Source organism: Mesocricetus auratus, unplaced genomic scaffold (genome assembly GCF_017639785.1).
Source record: "Mesocricetus auratus isolate SY011 unplaced genomic scaffold, BCM_Maur_2.0 Super-Scaffold_2245, whole genome shotgun sequence".
NCBI lineage: Eukaryota > Metazoa > Chordata > Mammalia > Rodentia > Cricetidae > Mesocricetus > Mesocricetus auratus.
In genome coordinates, this window is record NW_024429180.1 from 1,713,079 (window position 1) to 1,729,021 (window position 15,943).

General features: G+C 45.3%; 1 protein-coding gene across 5 annotated transcripts in view; it reads right to left on the bottom strand.

Moving 5' to 3' along the window:
• The window catches only part of Pcca (propionyl-CoA carboxylase subunit alpha), a 301,425-nt gene that overhangs the window by 119,195 nt on the left and 166,287 nt on the right, over positions 1–15,943 (bottom strand). For all 5 annotated transcript variants that reach the window (XM_040741316.1, XM_040740935.1, XM_040740593.1 and 2 more), the window contains one exon: positions 14,840–14,942. In XM_040741316.1, the coding sequence (XP_040597250.1) occupies positions 14,840–14,942 (103 nt within the window). The remainder of the gene's footprint in view (positions 1–14,839; positions 14,943–15,943) is intronic.

Genomic DNA, 15,943 nt, shown 5'->3' on the forward strand with positions numbered 1-15,943 from the left:
CGGCGCCCCTCAGAACAGTGAGAGCAGTCAAGGAGTCACGCAGAACTGCCTCGCCACTACTTCTCCAGCAAGTGGTTTGCAAGTCGACCTAGAATAATCTGCCGAATTCACAGTCGCTGAGGTCAGTTCCTACATGTGGATCCTCTTAGGTAGAAAGGATGCTCAGAAAGTGGGCCATTTATCTAAAACCAGTTCAGAAACCTTCCAGCGTGGCGAAGAGCTGTGTTATGCAAGCACATAGATGTATTCAGTTGGGGTAGACAGACCCTACACAGGCAGACTACAAAGGAGCCCTCCCATGGCTCATGAATAAGTCGAGGAAATGATCAGGAAAAAAAAAGTGGGGGAGAGAGAGAAAGATGTTTAGACAGATGGCCCACTTAAAATGCCTGAGATAGGGAATAAGAAATTTTAATGAAACTTTTAGATCTAGCGTATGAATTGTTTCTTATTTTCCTCAACTGACGAGGAAAAGAAAACAACTCCCAGGAAGACAGAAAGTCAGCCGTTTGCTTAAAACCTCGCTTTCAGCAAGTTCAGATGGAGGAAGGGTCACAAGCTCGGGTTTTAGTCTTGCAATAAATTCATGTGAAATTCTCCACAGAACCATCAGCTATCAAAATGAATAGAAAAAAAGCATGGAGGGAACAGATTAAAGGAATTTTAAACAGAAGCCTACTGCCAAACCAAACACAAATCTATGCCTTATTATGTGAGAACTTACAACAGGGCAACATTAAAGTTCATCACTGTGAAGACAGATAAAAGTAGCTTTCGGAGAATCCTTCAAAGTCGTGTGGGAGGAACAAGCACCACCTCCAGGCAAATTAAAATGTGTGCCTCCCAACACATGACGCTGGGCCTCAGCCTGTCACAACACTATCCTGAGAATTGTCGGACATCACCACATTCAATACTAGCACTACAGATGATCAGACAAGGGACATCGAACCTGGTGACTCCTCCCGCAGGGAGGACAGCACAGTCACGGGGAGGAGTCACCGCAGGGAGGACAGCACAGTCACAGGGGAGGAGTCACTGCAGGGAGGATAGCACAGTCACAGGGGAGGAGTCACTGCAGTGAGGATAACACAGTCACAGGGGAGGAGTCACCGCAGGGAGGATAGCACAGTCACAGGGGAGGAGTCACTGCAGGGAGGATAGCACAGTCACAGGGGAGGAGTCACTGCAGTGAGGACAGCACAGTCACAGGGGAGGAGTCACTGCAGTGAGGACAGCACAGTCACGGGGGAGGAGTCACCGCAGGGAGGATAGCACAGTCACAGGGGAGGAGTCACTGCAGTGAGGACAGCACAGTCACAGGGGAGGAGTCACTGCAGGGAGGATAGCACAGTCACGGGGGAGGAGTCACCGCAGGGAGGATAGCACAGTCACAGGGGAGGAGTCACTGCAGTAAGGATAACACAGTCACAGGGGAGGAGTCACTGCAGTGAGGACAGCACAGTCACGGGGGAGGAGTCACCGCAGGGAGGATAGCACAGTCACAGGGGAGGAGTCACTGCAGTGAGGACAGCACAGTCACAGGGGAGGAGTCACTGCAGTGAGGATAACACAGTCACAGGGGAGGAGTCACTGCAGGGAGGACAGCACAGTCACGGGGGAGGAGTCACCGCAGGGAGGACAGCACAGTCACAGGGGAGGAGTCACTGCAGTGAGGACAGCACAGTCACAGGGGAGGAGTCACTGCAGTGAGGACAACACAGTCACAGGGGAGGAGTCACCGCAGGGAGGATAACACAGTCACAGGGGAGGAGTCACTGCAGTAAGGACAGCACAGTCACGGGGGAGGAGTCACTGCAGGGAGGACAGCACAGTCACGGGGGAGGAGTCACCGCAGGGAGGATAGCACAGTCACAGGGGAGGAGTCACTGCAGTGAGGACAGCACAGTCACAGGGGAGGAGTCACTGCAGGGAGGACAGCACAGTCACGGGGGAGGAGTCACCGCAGGGAGGATAGCACAGTCACAGGGGAGGAGTCACTGCAGTGAGGACAGCACAGTCACAGGGGAGGAGTCACTGCAGTGAGGATAACACAGTCACAGGGGAGGAGTCACCGCAGGGAGGATAGCACAGTCACAGGGGAGGAGTCACCGCAGGGAGGACAGCACAGTCACAGGGGAGGAGTCACCGCAGTGAGGATAACACAGTCACGGGGAGGAGTCACCGCAGGGAGGACAGCACAGTCACAGGGGAGGAGTCACCGCAGTGAGGATAGCACAGTCACAGGGGAGGAGTCACTGCAGTGAGGATAGCACAGTCACAGGGGAGGAGTCACTGCAGTGAGGATAACACAGTCACAGGGGAGGAGTCACTGCAGTGAGGACAGCACAGTCACAGGGGAGGAGTCACCGCAGGGAGGATAACACAGTCACGGGGAGGAGTCACCGCAGGGAGGATAGCACAGTCACAGGGGAGGAGTCACTGCAGTGAGGACAGCACAGTCACAGGGGAGGAGTCACTGCAGTGAGGATAACACAGTCACAGGGGAGGAGTCACTGCAGTGAGGATAACACAGTCACAGGGGAGGAGTCACTGCAGGGAGGATAGCACAGTCACAGGGGAGGAGTCACTGCAGTGAGGATAACACACACAGTTACAGAGGAGGAGCACCTTTTGCATTTATGCCATAGAGGGGTGAGTAGCTTAGAACAATTTACTGTATACTTTTAAAGAACTGGAAGGCCAGGACTCCATGATTGCCGGCACTAGGAAATACTGACATTTGTGATGTTGATGGCAGCTCTCCTGGCCAGACCACTTTACGCAATGTGTGTGTGTCACATCATCATGCAGTTCACATGGTCTCCTGCCGTGCCGTCACCTCACACAGCCCTCCAACAGTTAATCATGGGTTACACTTGTTTGTTCCAAAGCTTCTCGCCAGTGACTTGGGAGATACCAAGAAAGGAAGCACATGTGCGGGGAGTCACAAAAGGAAGGGGTAGACAGGACGTGTCAAGAAACGTTAGAAAAGTACATCGGATGTTGTCTTCCTAAAATTGGGAATAGGAGGCTGGAGAGAAGGCTCAGTACTTGAGAGCAGTTGCTGCTGTTGTAGAGGACCACGCTTGATTCTTTGCACCATAGGGCAGTTCACAGCCTCCTGTAACTGCAACGCCAGGGGATCTGAATGGCCTTCGTGGGACCCACACACTTGTGGCATACACAGGTATAAACACATACACAAAAGTAAAAGTAATCAATCATTTAATATTTTTTCTAACATTAACCTAAAGATCCTAATCACTGGGATAAAAAGAAAAAAAGCAAATTTAGACACACAAACAGAAAAGAAAAATGAATATTTGTGTTCGGAGAGGCCATAATCATTACATAGGAAATGTTAAGGAATATACAAAACAAATCTTCATAACTAAGGTTTAAAAACATGTTTGCTGAGATATATTTGACATTAAAACAGACAAACAAACAGACAGACAAATTCTGGGCCTGGACAGACAGCTCAGTGATCAGAGTGCTTGCTGTGTGAGCAAAATGACCTAGGCACAGATCCCTAGAACTAGTGCTAGCCAGGTAAGCGTGGAGGCCTACTTGTAATCCCAGAGCTCAGGAAGAAAAAGGATCTTCATGGCAAGTTGGCTAGCAAGACTAGCTGTATCAGCAAACTCTGTTTATGAAAGAGAGACCCTGACTCAGAGAAGGTCAAAGATCCATGGAGGCAGATCCCTGACGTATCCACAACCACTTGCACATATACATGTAAACACATGCACACATATGTGTATGTATACATACATATATACACATACATACATACATACATACATATGAAAAGAAGAAGAAAACTCCTAATATTTAAGGTAATAACTTGTAAGTTTGGACATGTCTCTGACACCAACTACCACAACCATGGTGTGGAATCTACCTTAGATTTCCATGAAGATGCCCTTTTTTTTTTTCTTTTGGTTTTTATGAGACAGGATTTCTCTGTATTGTTTGTGCTTCTTCAGTGTCTCAAATTCCATTTGGTCTTTTTCAGACTGCACATAATCTCATTCCTCTACCTTCTGAACTACCTACCCATTATTTCTTCTGTGGCCACGAGCCTGCTTTTCGATGTCCAGATCAAATTGTCTGTGGCAGAGGCAACATATTTTACATCTGGAATTTCACTTCATACATTCGTATTGAGCGCCTACTATAAAGTCCTTACCCAGGGTTCCATGTCTCCCCATTCTCCTGGCTGGTGTCTTCCGACTGCTCTCTCTCTCTTGATTGTGGGTCACCTTTATTCTTAAAGGTGCAAGCCACTCTTCGAGTGGGGAGTTGAGATTGAAGGACTTACATTTTGCTATCTTCCTGAGAGGTCTTTATTATAGCAGGCATGAAGTTACTAGTTAGTAACTGAAGTTGAAGGCTTGCTTGAATGTCATGTAAGGATGTACCTATTTGGTTTTGTTCTTAATAAACTTTTTGTTTGTTTGTTTGGTTTTTTGTTTTGTTTTGTTTTGTTTTTCGAGACAGGGTTTCTCTGTATTGTTTTGGAGGCTCTCCTGGAACTAGCTCTGTAGACCAGGCTGGTCTCGAACTCACAGAAATAGAAAGCCTGAAGTATTTACAAGACCCACCAACTGGTGAGATTCAAAATTCCAAGCACCATCACCACATCCCTTGGTATGCAGCTCAAATTCTGTTCGTTCTTTGTCCAGCAAGTTCTCCATGCTGAGTTCCTGGAGTTTTCACGCACACACATTTCAATCTGAAATTTCCAGTCTGAAACTCCTCTGTCTATTGCCCCCATTTTGCTGTGATATCCTGCTTGGTTCAGGAAGTCCTGGCAGTCCTGAGTGTCTTCTCCAAGACTTGAGAACCACTGACGGTGGGTAGCTATTTACGTTCTCACTATTCTCTGATGGCTTTGACAGTGACCACAGCACCATGGGGGAACAACAACAAAAAAAAAACAACAATGTGCACCCCATACACTGCAGAAGGTGTGAACAAAGCTCTTCTGAGTGCAGAGTTTATCTCTTGTGGGAAGCCCACAGTCAGGCATGTATGCAAGTACATATGAATGCATCTGTGTGAGAGACCAACTCCATGGCCTGTTATGTGAGTTAGATAAGTGCAATACTGCACTGGATCCCAATGGTTCCCATCTTCTTCCCCATCCATTCTGATCTGCTGACGAATTAACTCCTTAGTTTACTGAGGATACAGCTCATATGATAAAATCGTTTTCTCTCTGCTTTCAAAATTCTTCCCATTTTCTCTGTTGAAGTGTGTCTGGGTGGCTGTCTTTGACTTTATCATACTTGTACTTTATCAAAGTTCTTGATTCTGCAGAATAACACTATCAAAGTTGGGTAAATCTAAACATAATTTCTTTAAATTCTTTTTCTGGTCCTTTCTCCTCTCCTTCTGGAACTATGAGCAGATCCATGTGGCTAGACCGTGTCTTTCGACATCTGTGAGTCTTTCTGGCTTTTCTTAACTTTTCTTTCTGTTTGACAGAGTGGATACATATCACATAGACGACTCCTTTGCCACCTCAAATCTACAGCTCAGTGCAGATAGCACATGGTTTTGTTGTAAGAAATATGTTTATCAAAATTGTTACTTGCCATGTTATTATTTCAATTTTTAGGTATATCTTCCTTCTTGTGAATCATGGTTACTATACAACCTTTTAATTCTTCATAACTCATTTCATTTAGTTCCTTGAATACATTTAATTTTTTAAAAGTTTGTGTGTATGTGCAAGTGCCTGTGTGAGTTTATGGGTACCATGTGCATACGGGTGCCCGAGGATACCAGAGGGTATTAGACCCCCTGCAACTGGAGTTAGAGGCAGCTGTGAGGTGAGAGCTGGGAACTGAACCCAGGTCCTTGGCAATGAGCAGTAAGAACTCTTAACCACTACTCCATCTCTGTGGGTACCTGGAACACATGTGAAGTGGTTTTCTTAGGTCACTGTATAAGAAGTCTAGCACCTCGACTTCCTCCTGAGTCCACTCACTCCATCTCCAGAGAGAACCACTTTCACATTTCTTTACATGCTGTTACCCATGGCGGAAAACTGGACATTTTAGATAAAATGATGTGGCAAAGTCGAAAATTAGATTTCTCCTCCTCTCTGGAGAAAAACGTAGACATCTCTCTTCTACATTGGCCACTGTATGCAGTGGATAACCCCCTATCTTATGTAGCTTTAAATGTTCCTAAAGGAAGGGACTTTTCTCTGTTCCTGTCATAAACTCAGGCATCTTATCACATGGGGAACCATCCATGATTTTTGGAATGACCAAGTAACTAGTTCTGAAGGCAAAGGCTGTCATCATAAAATACAGGAGCAGTAGATGGTTATAACCCTGGTCAGCCAGGTCAGTGCTATCTGGATCCACACAGCCTCAGGAGAGCCAACCAGAATCTCCACAGAGAACCAAACTGAAGACAAGAATACATTAAAGTGTGCCTCTCAGAGAGCCACCTGAGCTGGTGGGCACTCAACAACTCTGGACCAACGGCTAGGGAGCCTGCATGGGACAGACCTAGGCCCTCTGCGTGTGTGACAGTTATGTAAGTTGGGTCTGTCTGTGAGGCTCCTAGCAGTGGGATCAGGACCTGTCCTTCAGGATTGAGCTGCATTTCGGGAACCCATTCCTCATGCTGGGATGCCACGCCCAACCTTGATGTGGGGGCAGGACTTGATGTGTCATGCCCTGTTGACTGGAATGGGAGGCCTGCCCTTTCTGAATGGAAATGGGGAGGGGGGCAAAAGGAGGAATGGGAAAAGAGGAAGGAGGGGAAACTGATCAGTATGTAAAATAAATGAAAAAAATTAATAGAAATGACTCTAAGATATCCATACACTTCAAAGTTTAAGAAAAAAAAGACAGTGAAAATCAATTAAGACAGGAAGTTTAACTCAGTTTGTCCTATCTATTACCAAGAAATCACTAGTAAATACAGAGGAGGATCTAAGTATAAACACAAACAACTACTATGTGAATATCTCTTTAAACAACTGTACTTTCAAACAACTGGTTCATAGACTCCTTCCATTTTTCTGCAGAGTTTTATTTATACTTCTTAATATTTTCCAAGTTTCACGGAATTTATTCCTAGAACATATTTCACTGAAATTATGACTTGGGGGTGAAGATGGAAAGGCAAGAGGAACACAAGTCTAGTCGAGTCATTTCAAAGACTCAGACTTAAATACATGCATTTCCATCTGCACTAATCTGTGTTGTTTGAAGAAAATGCAATACCGAAGTGAACTGACCAGCAGATATAATGAACACAACCCCTCAAATCAAGCTCCTAGAACAACCCTTCATCTTACTCCATCTGTCATTAAACATCTACGTCATTGCATTCCTTATGGATAAATACAGAAAGAAGCACGCTGAAAAATTAAGCAATATCTTCAAAAGATCTATTTCCCATTTGTGCCAATTCCATTACTCTTTTACTTATTGCATTTCTCTCCCTGACAAATCTCTCTAAACCAATTTCAAATTCTTTTTAGAACAAGGCTGAACATAAATATACAAATATTGCTCCATTCCCTACTGAAAATTACTTTGTACAGATCGGCTAACTTGGATTTTTAACAATCATCTTTGTATTATGCAAATTAATCTTTTGACATTTTCTTATAAATGCACTGATGGTGTTGATTTAGTTTCAATTCAAAAATCAGGGATTTCATTACCCTATAAAACATATCCAGAGTTCAAAGTATTTAATGGGGGTTAAACAAAATGCAAACATTTAATGCAACATTAAGCATGTGAAATAAAAACTTGATTGCCTAAAGAAAGCATGCTATGCTGTTACCCTGGTGACAGGTTAAAAAAGGGATTGTGAGATGAATAGCTGTATGATATGAAATTAAAATGTTTCACATCGAACAATCCAAAATGAATTGGGAAAGGTTAGAGTAGAGGAGAGAGAAATCAATTCTCCAATGGCAATGGTGAATGGGGAAGAAGAATGAATAGGATTTGCCAGTGGGGTGCAACAGCTGCCAAGCCTCCTGCAGCCACAGAGCTACAATAACACTGATGGAGTGTGCAAGAGCTTCTGGAGTCAGGGCAGGGGAGACAGGGACTCCCTTACAGTGACAGGCTGCTCTGACATTCAGCCCTTACAGGACAACCGAACTGAAGAGAAGCATGTTTAAAGTGTGGTATTCAGAAAAAAAAAAAAGATTACATATGTGCCATCTTACACACTTACAATTTCGTCCTTCAGCTCACTGCGATTTCTAACTCAGCCAAGACACACTCATGGCAAATAACTGAAGACACCTTAGCAGACGCAGTTACGGAGCCAATGGGAAAATGACTGCATACGTTTTTCTCTCCTCTTGCTGGTTCCAGAGGGGCGTCTGCTCAGATGGACATGGGCATTTCCAAAGATTCTGCATGGCCGTGTGTGTTTGGAAATAAGCAAAGTATACAGTCGGCCGCCAACCCATCAACGTCATTGTTGCAAGAACTCAACCCACCCGAGAATACACATGAATCAAGTGTGAAATAAAAGCTTTATCTCATACTGGTGTAAATATGATATAATATGACACAGTCTTTCAAACTCAGAAAGCTAAATTAAACCTCCTGTCATGCAGACTACACAGCAATATTGGCTTTCTCTTAGAAGGGATTTTCACAAGGCTACTTTTTCCTGTGTTCCTTTCCCCAATTACCCTTCCACGGTTAAAATCCCATTTGAAACCTGAAACTCACCCTCCAGATGGAAACTTAGGAACAAGTGAACAAATTATATCTTAGAAAGCGAAAGGCCACCAGTTTTCAATGGCAAGGAAAACCTCGGATAATTGCATCTGTCGGGTAGAAATCACTAGGACATTGATTCTCTGTTTTATCAGGATGCCAGATGAGGAAAGAAGGTACCACACAGATCTCAACACAACGAAAACACACACAGGGAACTCTAGGGCACGCAGTGTCCCCTTATAGGATTGCGGTGGAAAGGATTAAATAAACTGGGGGCAGGCTGTGTGGCTGGTCAGGCGCCTGAGATATCCCACTAAGCCAGAGCACAGGGTGAGGACACACACTGATCCAAACAGCCCAGGCCAACCCTAATGTGTTGCTGCCTTATTTCCACATTGTAGGCGGGGCTGTTTTCATCAGCGTTATCACTGGTCATCATAAGGACATTATGTTTTCTGATACTTTAACACCTGAACCAGTATTGGGGAGAAATTATGGGCATAGAGTAAAATCTGTGCCCTTGCTCAATTCATACAGGCTCTGAGCTGAGGAAGTCCCCCCATCCCATCCCACACTGTCATTATTCAGACAGGAAAATGAAGGCGAAGGCTGAAGCAGGTTTGCAAAGCTGTTGGTACCACCTTACCATGGAGTGGGGACCAAACTCCCGGACCTCACTAAGTGCGGGTCCCACTGGCTGTACCATGCCAACTGTTCACAGTTCAGTGCTGGGTGAAGGACAAAAACAACCAGAGCAACCCATGATTTCCTGTCCTTAAAAATCTAACTAAAGGGCATGCGTAAGTCAAAGGCCTTAGGTGGGTGCGTTTCCAGTGAGGAAGAGATGTGATGGCATGACGGCCACATTCTGTGAGGTGTCCTCATGCAAACTACCTCTCTGGATCTATTATTTCTAATGGAGTAAGATATTCAATCACATGCTAACTTTTTAAGTGTTAATGTACAGTCTTTTAATATTAGTTTTATTTAAATTAAAAGCAATCTTCTTTTACATACTAATCCCAGTTCCCTCTCCCTCCAAACCTCTCATTCCCTCCACTTTCTCCCCATCCCACCCCCCATCCACTCCTCAGAGAGGGTGAGACCTCCCATGAGGGATCATCAAAGTCTGAAACATCATTTACACCAGGACCTAGACCCTCTCCCCTGTATCTATGCTGAGAGAGTGTCCCTCCATAAGGAATGGGCTCCAAAAGCCCATTCGTACACAAGGGATAAATACTGGTTCTACTGCCAGTGGCCCCATAGACTTCCCAAGCTCCCCACTGGCACCCACATTCAGGTAGCCTGGTTCGGTCCAATGCTGGTTCCCCAGCTGTCAGACTGGGGTCCATGAGCTCCCACTTGCTCAGGTCAGCTGTTTCTGTGGGTTTTCCAAGCATGGTCTTGAACCCTTTGCTCATCACTCCTCCCTCTCTACAACTGGATTCCAGGAGTTGGGCTCAGAATGCACAGTTTTTAAAAACTAATATTTTAAAGAACATTAATATGGAAAAATATTAACAATATAATGCTATATTTTTTAATGAGTCATCCTTTTAAGCGGTCTGCTCCCTTTTCTATAAAGTCAGAGTAAGACACAGACTTTATACATCTACGTAGATGCCTAATCCGAATCTTCAGCCTCTACCTCCCAAGTGTTGGCGTTATAGGCCTGTGCGTGGCTCATAGGCTCATCTCTGCCTTGCTCTCTACCCTCTTCTGCTGTTCCTTCTCAATGTCCTTGGTTGTATTCTCCCCATCTTAAAGAGTTACTGGTGGTGGAGAGTTCCGGGGCTCAGGGCTACTGCTATCTCTGACTTCCATTTTCACCCGGTTATAATTGTTCCAACCTCTATAGCCAGGAACTCTTGTTGGTGCCTGCACCACAGCAAGCTCCTTGCTGAAAATCTGCACTGGCTCCCCACCCCTCACCCAGGGTCCAACCCTCAGTCCTTATTTTAGAACCACTGTCCTTCCCTGTCCTACTCAGAGGGAGGGGAAGGAAAAAAAGAAGAAAACGTGTCTTGGGTTGGGTTTTGAGTGCTGCAATGAAACACACCATGACCAAAAATAAATCAACGGATAAATAAATAAATAAATAAAGCCATCTGGGGAGGAAAGGGTTTATTGGCTTACACTTCTACATGACAGTTCATCGTGGATTAAAGACAGGACAGGACTTCACACAGAACAGGAACCTGGAGGCGGGAGCTGATGCAGAGGCCAAGGAGGGGAGCTGCTTACTGGCTTGCTCCCCATGGCTTGTTCACCCTGCTTCCTTATAGAACCCAGGACCACCAGTCCAGGGATGGCACCACCCCCAATGGGCTGGGCTCTCCCCCATCTATCCCTAATTAAGAAAATGCCCCACAACAAGAACTTATGGAGGCATTTTCATAACTGAGGTTCCCTCCGTTCAGATGATTCTAGCTTGTGTCAAGTTGACATAAAACTATGCAGCATGATATGGGAGGGAGGGAAGGAGAGAGAGAGAGAGAGGGAGGGAGGGAGGGAGGGAGCGAGGGAGGGAGGGATACTTTATTTGATTATTCAGTACATGTTCCACATACTCCCAAAAAAAATTAGCTAAAAAATCATCAAATTCCATTCCAGGAGGCAGGAATGGAAGCAGAGGCCATGGAAGAGTGCTGCTTACAGACTGGCTCCCCATGGCTTGCTGAGCCTGTTTTCTTACACCACCTAACATCACAGGCCCAGTGGACTGGGAGGACCCACACCGATCATTCATAAAGCAAATGTTCCAAGATTCTAGCCTATGTGAAGTTGATGAAATACTAGCCAGCACAAGGGCAAAGGAGAAAAAGCAAGTGAACAAAATAAGGACAATGAAATTTAATAATTTTTTATGTATCTGTGATTAAAAACACTTTCATAAGCCTGGAGTCAGGATTTTCTCTCAAAGACCCTGAGATAAATGCAATGTGTGAAAACAGATAACCCTGCCCTTTCCCCTTGCCTGAGGACCAACCTCTAAAGGGCAGCAGGGTTCTGCACCTCTTCTTCACTCTTAAGAACACCAAGCATGCCTTCTGCTCAGCAAAGGGGGAGTGGGACACCGAGCCACTATCCCTATGTAAGTCACCCGGCCTAGCAGAAACACAGGCGGCAGCTTCCGAGTTACAGAACCTTATGAGAGATGAATTACAGAGGAATGCTGAGACAGGGGAGAGGGACTGCGACTGGGAAGGCAGGTGGGCCTGCTCACCCGTATCTGAGAAGCCTGAGGAGCAGAGCCGGGACCTGCCCAGGGTGAGGCAAGTTCCCTTGACTGCTCCACAAGCTGTATTTCAGGCTGAGGGGAGCGGGTGTTTTAAGCAAAAGGGACTAGAGAACTACCATTGTTATTTTTCCTTCTAACAATTATCAGTTAGTACAAGTTACTATACCAAACTACAAAACCAGTAAAATCTTTTCAGATCCACATAAGAGGAAGCCTTCCTTTAACAGTTTTAATAGTCACCTCTGCTAATTAAAGTATTTGGGACCGTGCTCCAGGCCTCGGCCCTGAGTGACTGAAACCGCAAAGCCCCAGAGTGTTAAGAATTCTGAAGGAGCCTGACTACACAGTAAATCAATATGCAAGCACGTAAGAAGTTATGTTCTGCACACTTACAGGCGTCCCAAGAAGCATACTATTGTTTCTGACATTAACTTTTTTTTCCCCCAGAAATGCCCCTATCACTTTACTATCTAAATACCATGGTACACAGTAATATCTTTTTCCAGGTCATAAATGATGAAAGAGTAAAAACCACAGAGAAATTGGGAAAATAAGATCAGCAGCCAAAACAAGCAAGCCAGAGGAAGGGCTGTGAGCTACCGGTTTGGAAGCAAAAACACAGCGCACTGGAGCCATACCTGGAAGGTGACAGGCCACTCCATTCCCAAGCCAGTCGTTAAAAGCAGCCTGGGAAGCCGGGCTGCAAAGGTTCAAACAGCAGACCTCAGCCTGGAGGAGGCATCAGGTCCCTCCACAGCAAACAGACAAACGTGACCGTAGAGCCTCTGCTGTTGGCACTGGTTTTAGAGCATTTTGGCCTAAGTAAGTGGCAAGTTTCGCTGAGAAGGAACCATTGCTTGTCACGTGGGGAAAGTACATACGCGCAGTTATCTGCATGTCTCAACTTGGATTTGTTTCACTGATGTAATTCTTCCCACTTATAAAAGGACAACGAGTTCAACCATATGACATGGAAGTTATAGAGGTAGAAGACAGTCACTGAAGGCAGCACCCGAGTGAGGCCAGGCCACAGGAGCTTTCTCACAGAGACACTTGGCACATCTGTCCCCAAGGGTGTCTAAGTCAGCACACAGCAGCAGCAGTATTTCAGTACAGTGCGCAAGGAAAACTTGTCTATTTGTGAGTGGAAATTTCCCTTGAAACGTTAACAGCTGGGGAGGGTGGGACATGGACAGAGAAGCTGAGAGAGGATTGGACGGGGCTCTTTGTACTATCATAAGTTGCGTCTGAAACGTAACAACTTTTTTTCCCCAAAGAACAACTAGAAAATAATCATAGCATAGTATTGTGGATTCTTTTTATCAAAAATGATTAAGAGCTAGAAAGGTAGCTCTGGCTCTGTGTTTAAAGCTCACATGGCAAGAAAACAAAGCACGAGGAGCTGCCAGTCAACTGTGTTACTAGGGTGATCCTAATTAATATGCAAACGTCGTCATCACCCCCCACCCCAGGTAAAGCATTGCAATGTTTAAAGCCACTGTTAGCAGAGTGTGGGGTTAACCCAATTTTCACTTTTCATACTTTAAGTCCTCTGCAGAGTCTGACCCAGAGTAAATGAGCGTATTCATTTCCTTTAAATAAAAGCCACATCGTTTCACCTTTAACTACTTAGGACTTCTGGGGTAATAGCAATCCAAATAACAAGAGGGCAGAAATATCACAGTCATCCAAAGGTAACCACAAACAACGTGAGGTTAAGACTCTCCAGCGCACACCCCCTGCTAGAGCAGCACAGGCCCACAGAACCCAGTGGAGCAGGGCTGCCCAGATGAAAAGGGTCATTGTGTGCAAAGCACATAGCCTCGCACCACATGTGTCCACTGAGCACTTGAAATATGGCCCGTGTGATGGAGAAACTGGGTTTTCAGTTCAACCTTAGGAGCACATGTGGCTCCTAGCTTCTATACCGGACTGAAGGGCAATCAAGGGGAGTAGTCATCAGACTCATGGCTCGCCTGACCACTGTCCCTCTCCTGCCAATCATCCGTAGTTTATGGAACCATGGCCAACTGCCCCCCACCCTCACCCCTACCCCACCAGATAGCTACTGAAGCATTACTCCTTAGAGATTGTACACTGAGCATCTAGCTCTTTCTCTGAAGAAGCAGCATAAATGAAACCACATTAAGAACTAAGATGCAACAACACACAACTTTGATGCTTGTGTGTTTCCTCAGAGGCAGTGTGACCCTGACCGGTGCTGAGAAGAGCTATTTGGTCGCCTTCCACCACCAACCCCACTCTCTCATTGTTGTTCTTGTGGAGAAGCAAAAAGAAAGTAAAATAATGCAGTTTTAGCAACGCCACGGATTTCCTTATAAGGGTCACTCTAGCAAGCACGGCTTTATGATCAATGACCCCTTTGCTGAGAAACAGCATTGCCCGTGAGATTTTTGTTCTTATGCTGGTAGAAGGTGTGTCCCCTTTCACCTGGGTCACCAGAAAGTTAAAAGTTATCCTTGGATTACAGATAACCATTTCGTGGTGTTAAACACCTCTTGCAGCTTCCAGTTTCTGATGTGTGTTTTAACCACTGAGATAGGTTCCTAGTGTTGTACAGTGAACATCTTTCTAGACTAGCAAATTAAGCTGAACTAAGTTTCCAGCAAAATCAGAGTGGGTTCTTACCTCTACCGACATCTAAATTAGACAGCTAAGACACTCTTTTCCAAGTTAAAAAAAAGGGAAAGACTAATGCACTCACAGGACCACATTCAACAGTGAGTCTACTGTGCTTTCCCCAAAGGCCCTGAGAAGATCAAGACCCAAGACCAGCCAGTGCTTTCACTGGCACATTCTGTGCAGACAAGACAGTCATAGTATTTCCTGCCCCTTCACTCCGTACCTTGCATGCTCTTGAAAGTGCTGTGCTCGTAACTGGGACGCCACAAACAGCGATGATGCTATGGCCAACAACTGGTTTCTCTCACTCTGTGTTAACATGTGTCCTGTAAGAAATAAAGCCATATCTGTCATGTCAACATCTGCACTTCCCTCTTACAGTCATTAGTCAACAGGACAAGGACTTTGCCAGGCATCGATGGTGGACTCAGTATTGTACAAGAAGCAGATGAAAGGGTGCAGAAAGCTCCATAAGAAAACAAACAAGCAAAACCCAAACCCTCGAAGCTCACGGACTAACACAGGGAAAGAGATTTTGTTTCGTTTTCCAATGTCTATTCATCTTCCAAGCCAGAATTCTCTGTTCACAGATTTACAAATACCAGAATATTGACATTCTTGAAAGCAAACTTCCCATCAGCATGTAACACTTACTTTTACACAAAAACCATTTCAGTGGAAGCTTCTGGTCTAAGCAACTATGTTACAAACTTATTCATATATAAGGAAGAACAAGAATGCCTCTTATTCTAAAAGTTATGAGCAGACAATTCCAAAGTGCATAGTCTGGCAGATCTGCAATGTGAACAGTGAGGGGTTAAGGGCAGAGGTATTGAAGGTCCCTCTGTAGCAGCGAGCAGAAAGGTCGGTTGATGTACAGTTGATCCCTCCCTGCACCTCTGCCGCCAGCCCTGTGCATCTGAACACTGAAGTAAGTGTTAATGCTCATTGAATCTTTTAGAGAAATATACTTAACTGTTTAGGTATATGTACCATTAAGATAATAAAACCAAGGCATTCAAGCTGGCTCAGCGGCTAAGAACACACACGGCTCTTAAGAGTTTGATTCCCAGCACCCAAATCCAACAGCTCAAACTCTTATTTGTATTATTTTTAAATATGTCTGCATGTGCATATGTGATGTGAATGCAGGTGCCCATGTGTAGGTGCCCATGGAGGCCAGAGGCATTGGGTCCCCTGAAGGTGGAGGTACAGACAGTCATAAGCCACTGACATGGGTGGGAAGAAATGGACTTGAGTCCTCTGGAAGAATGACTCTAACTGCTGAACATCTCCCCAGCCCCAGGGAATGGAGTTTCATAGGTGC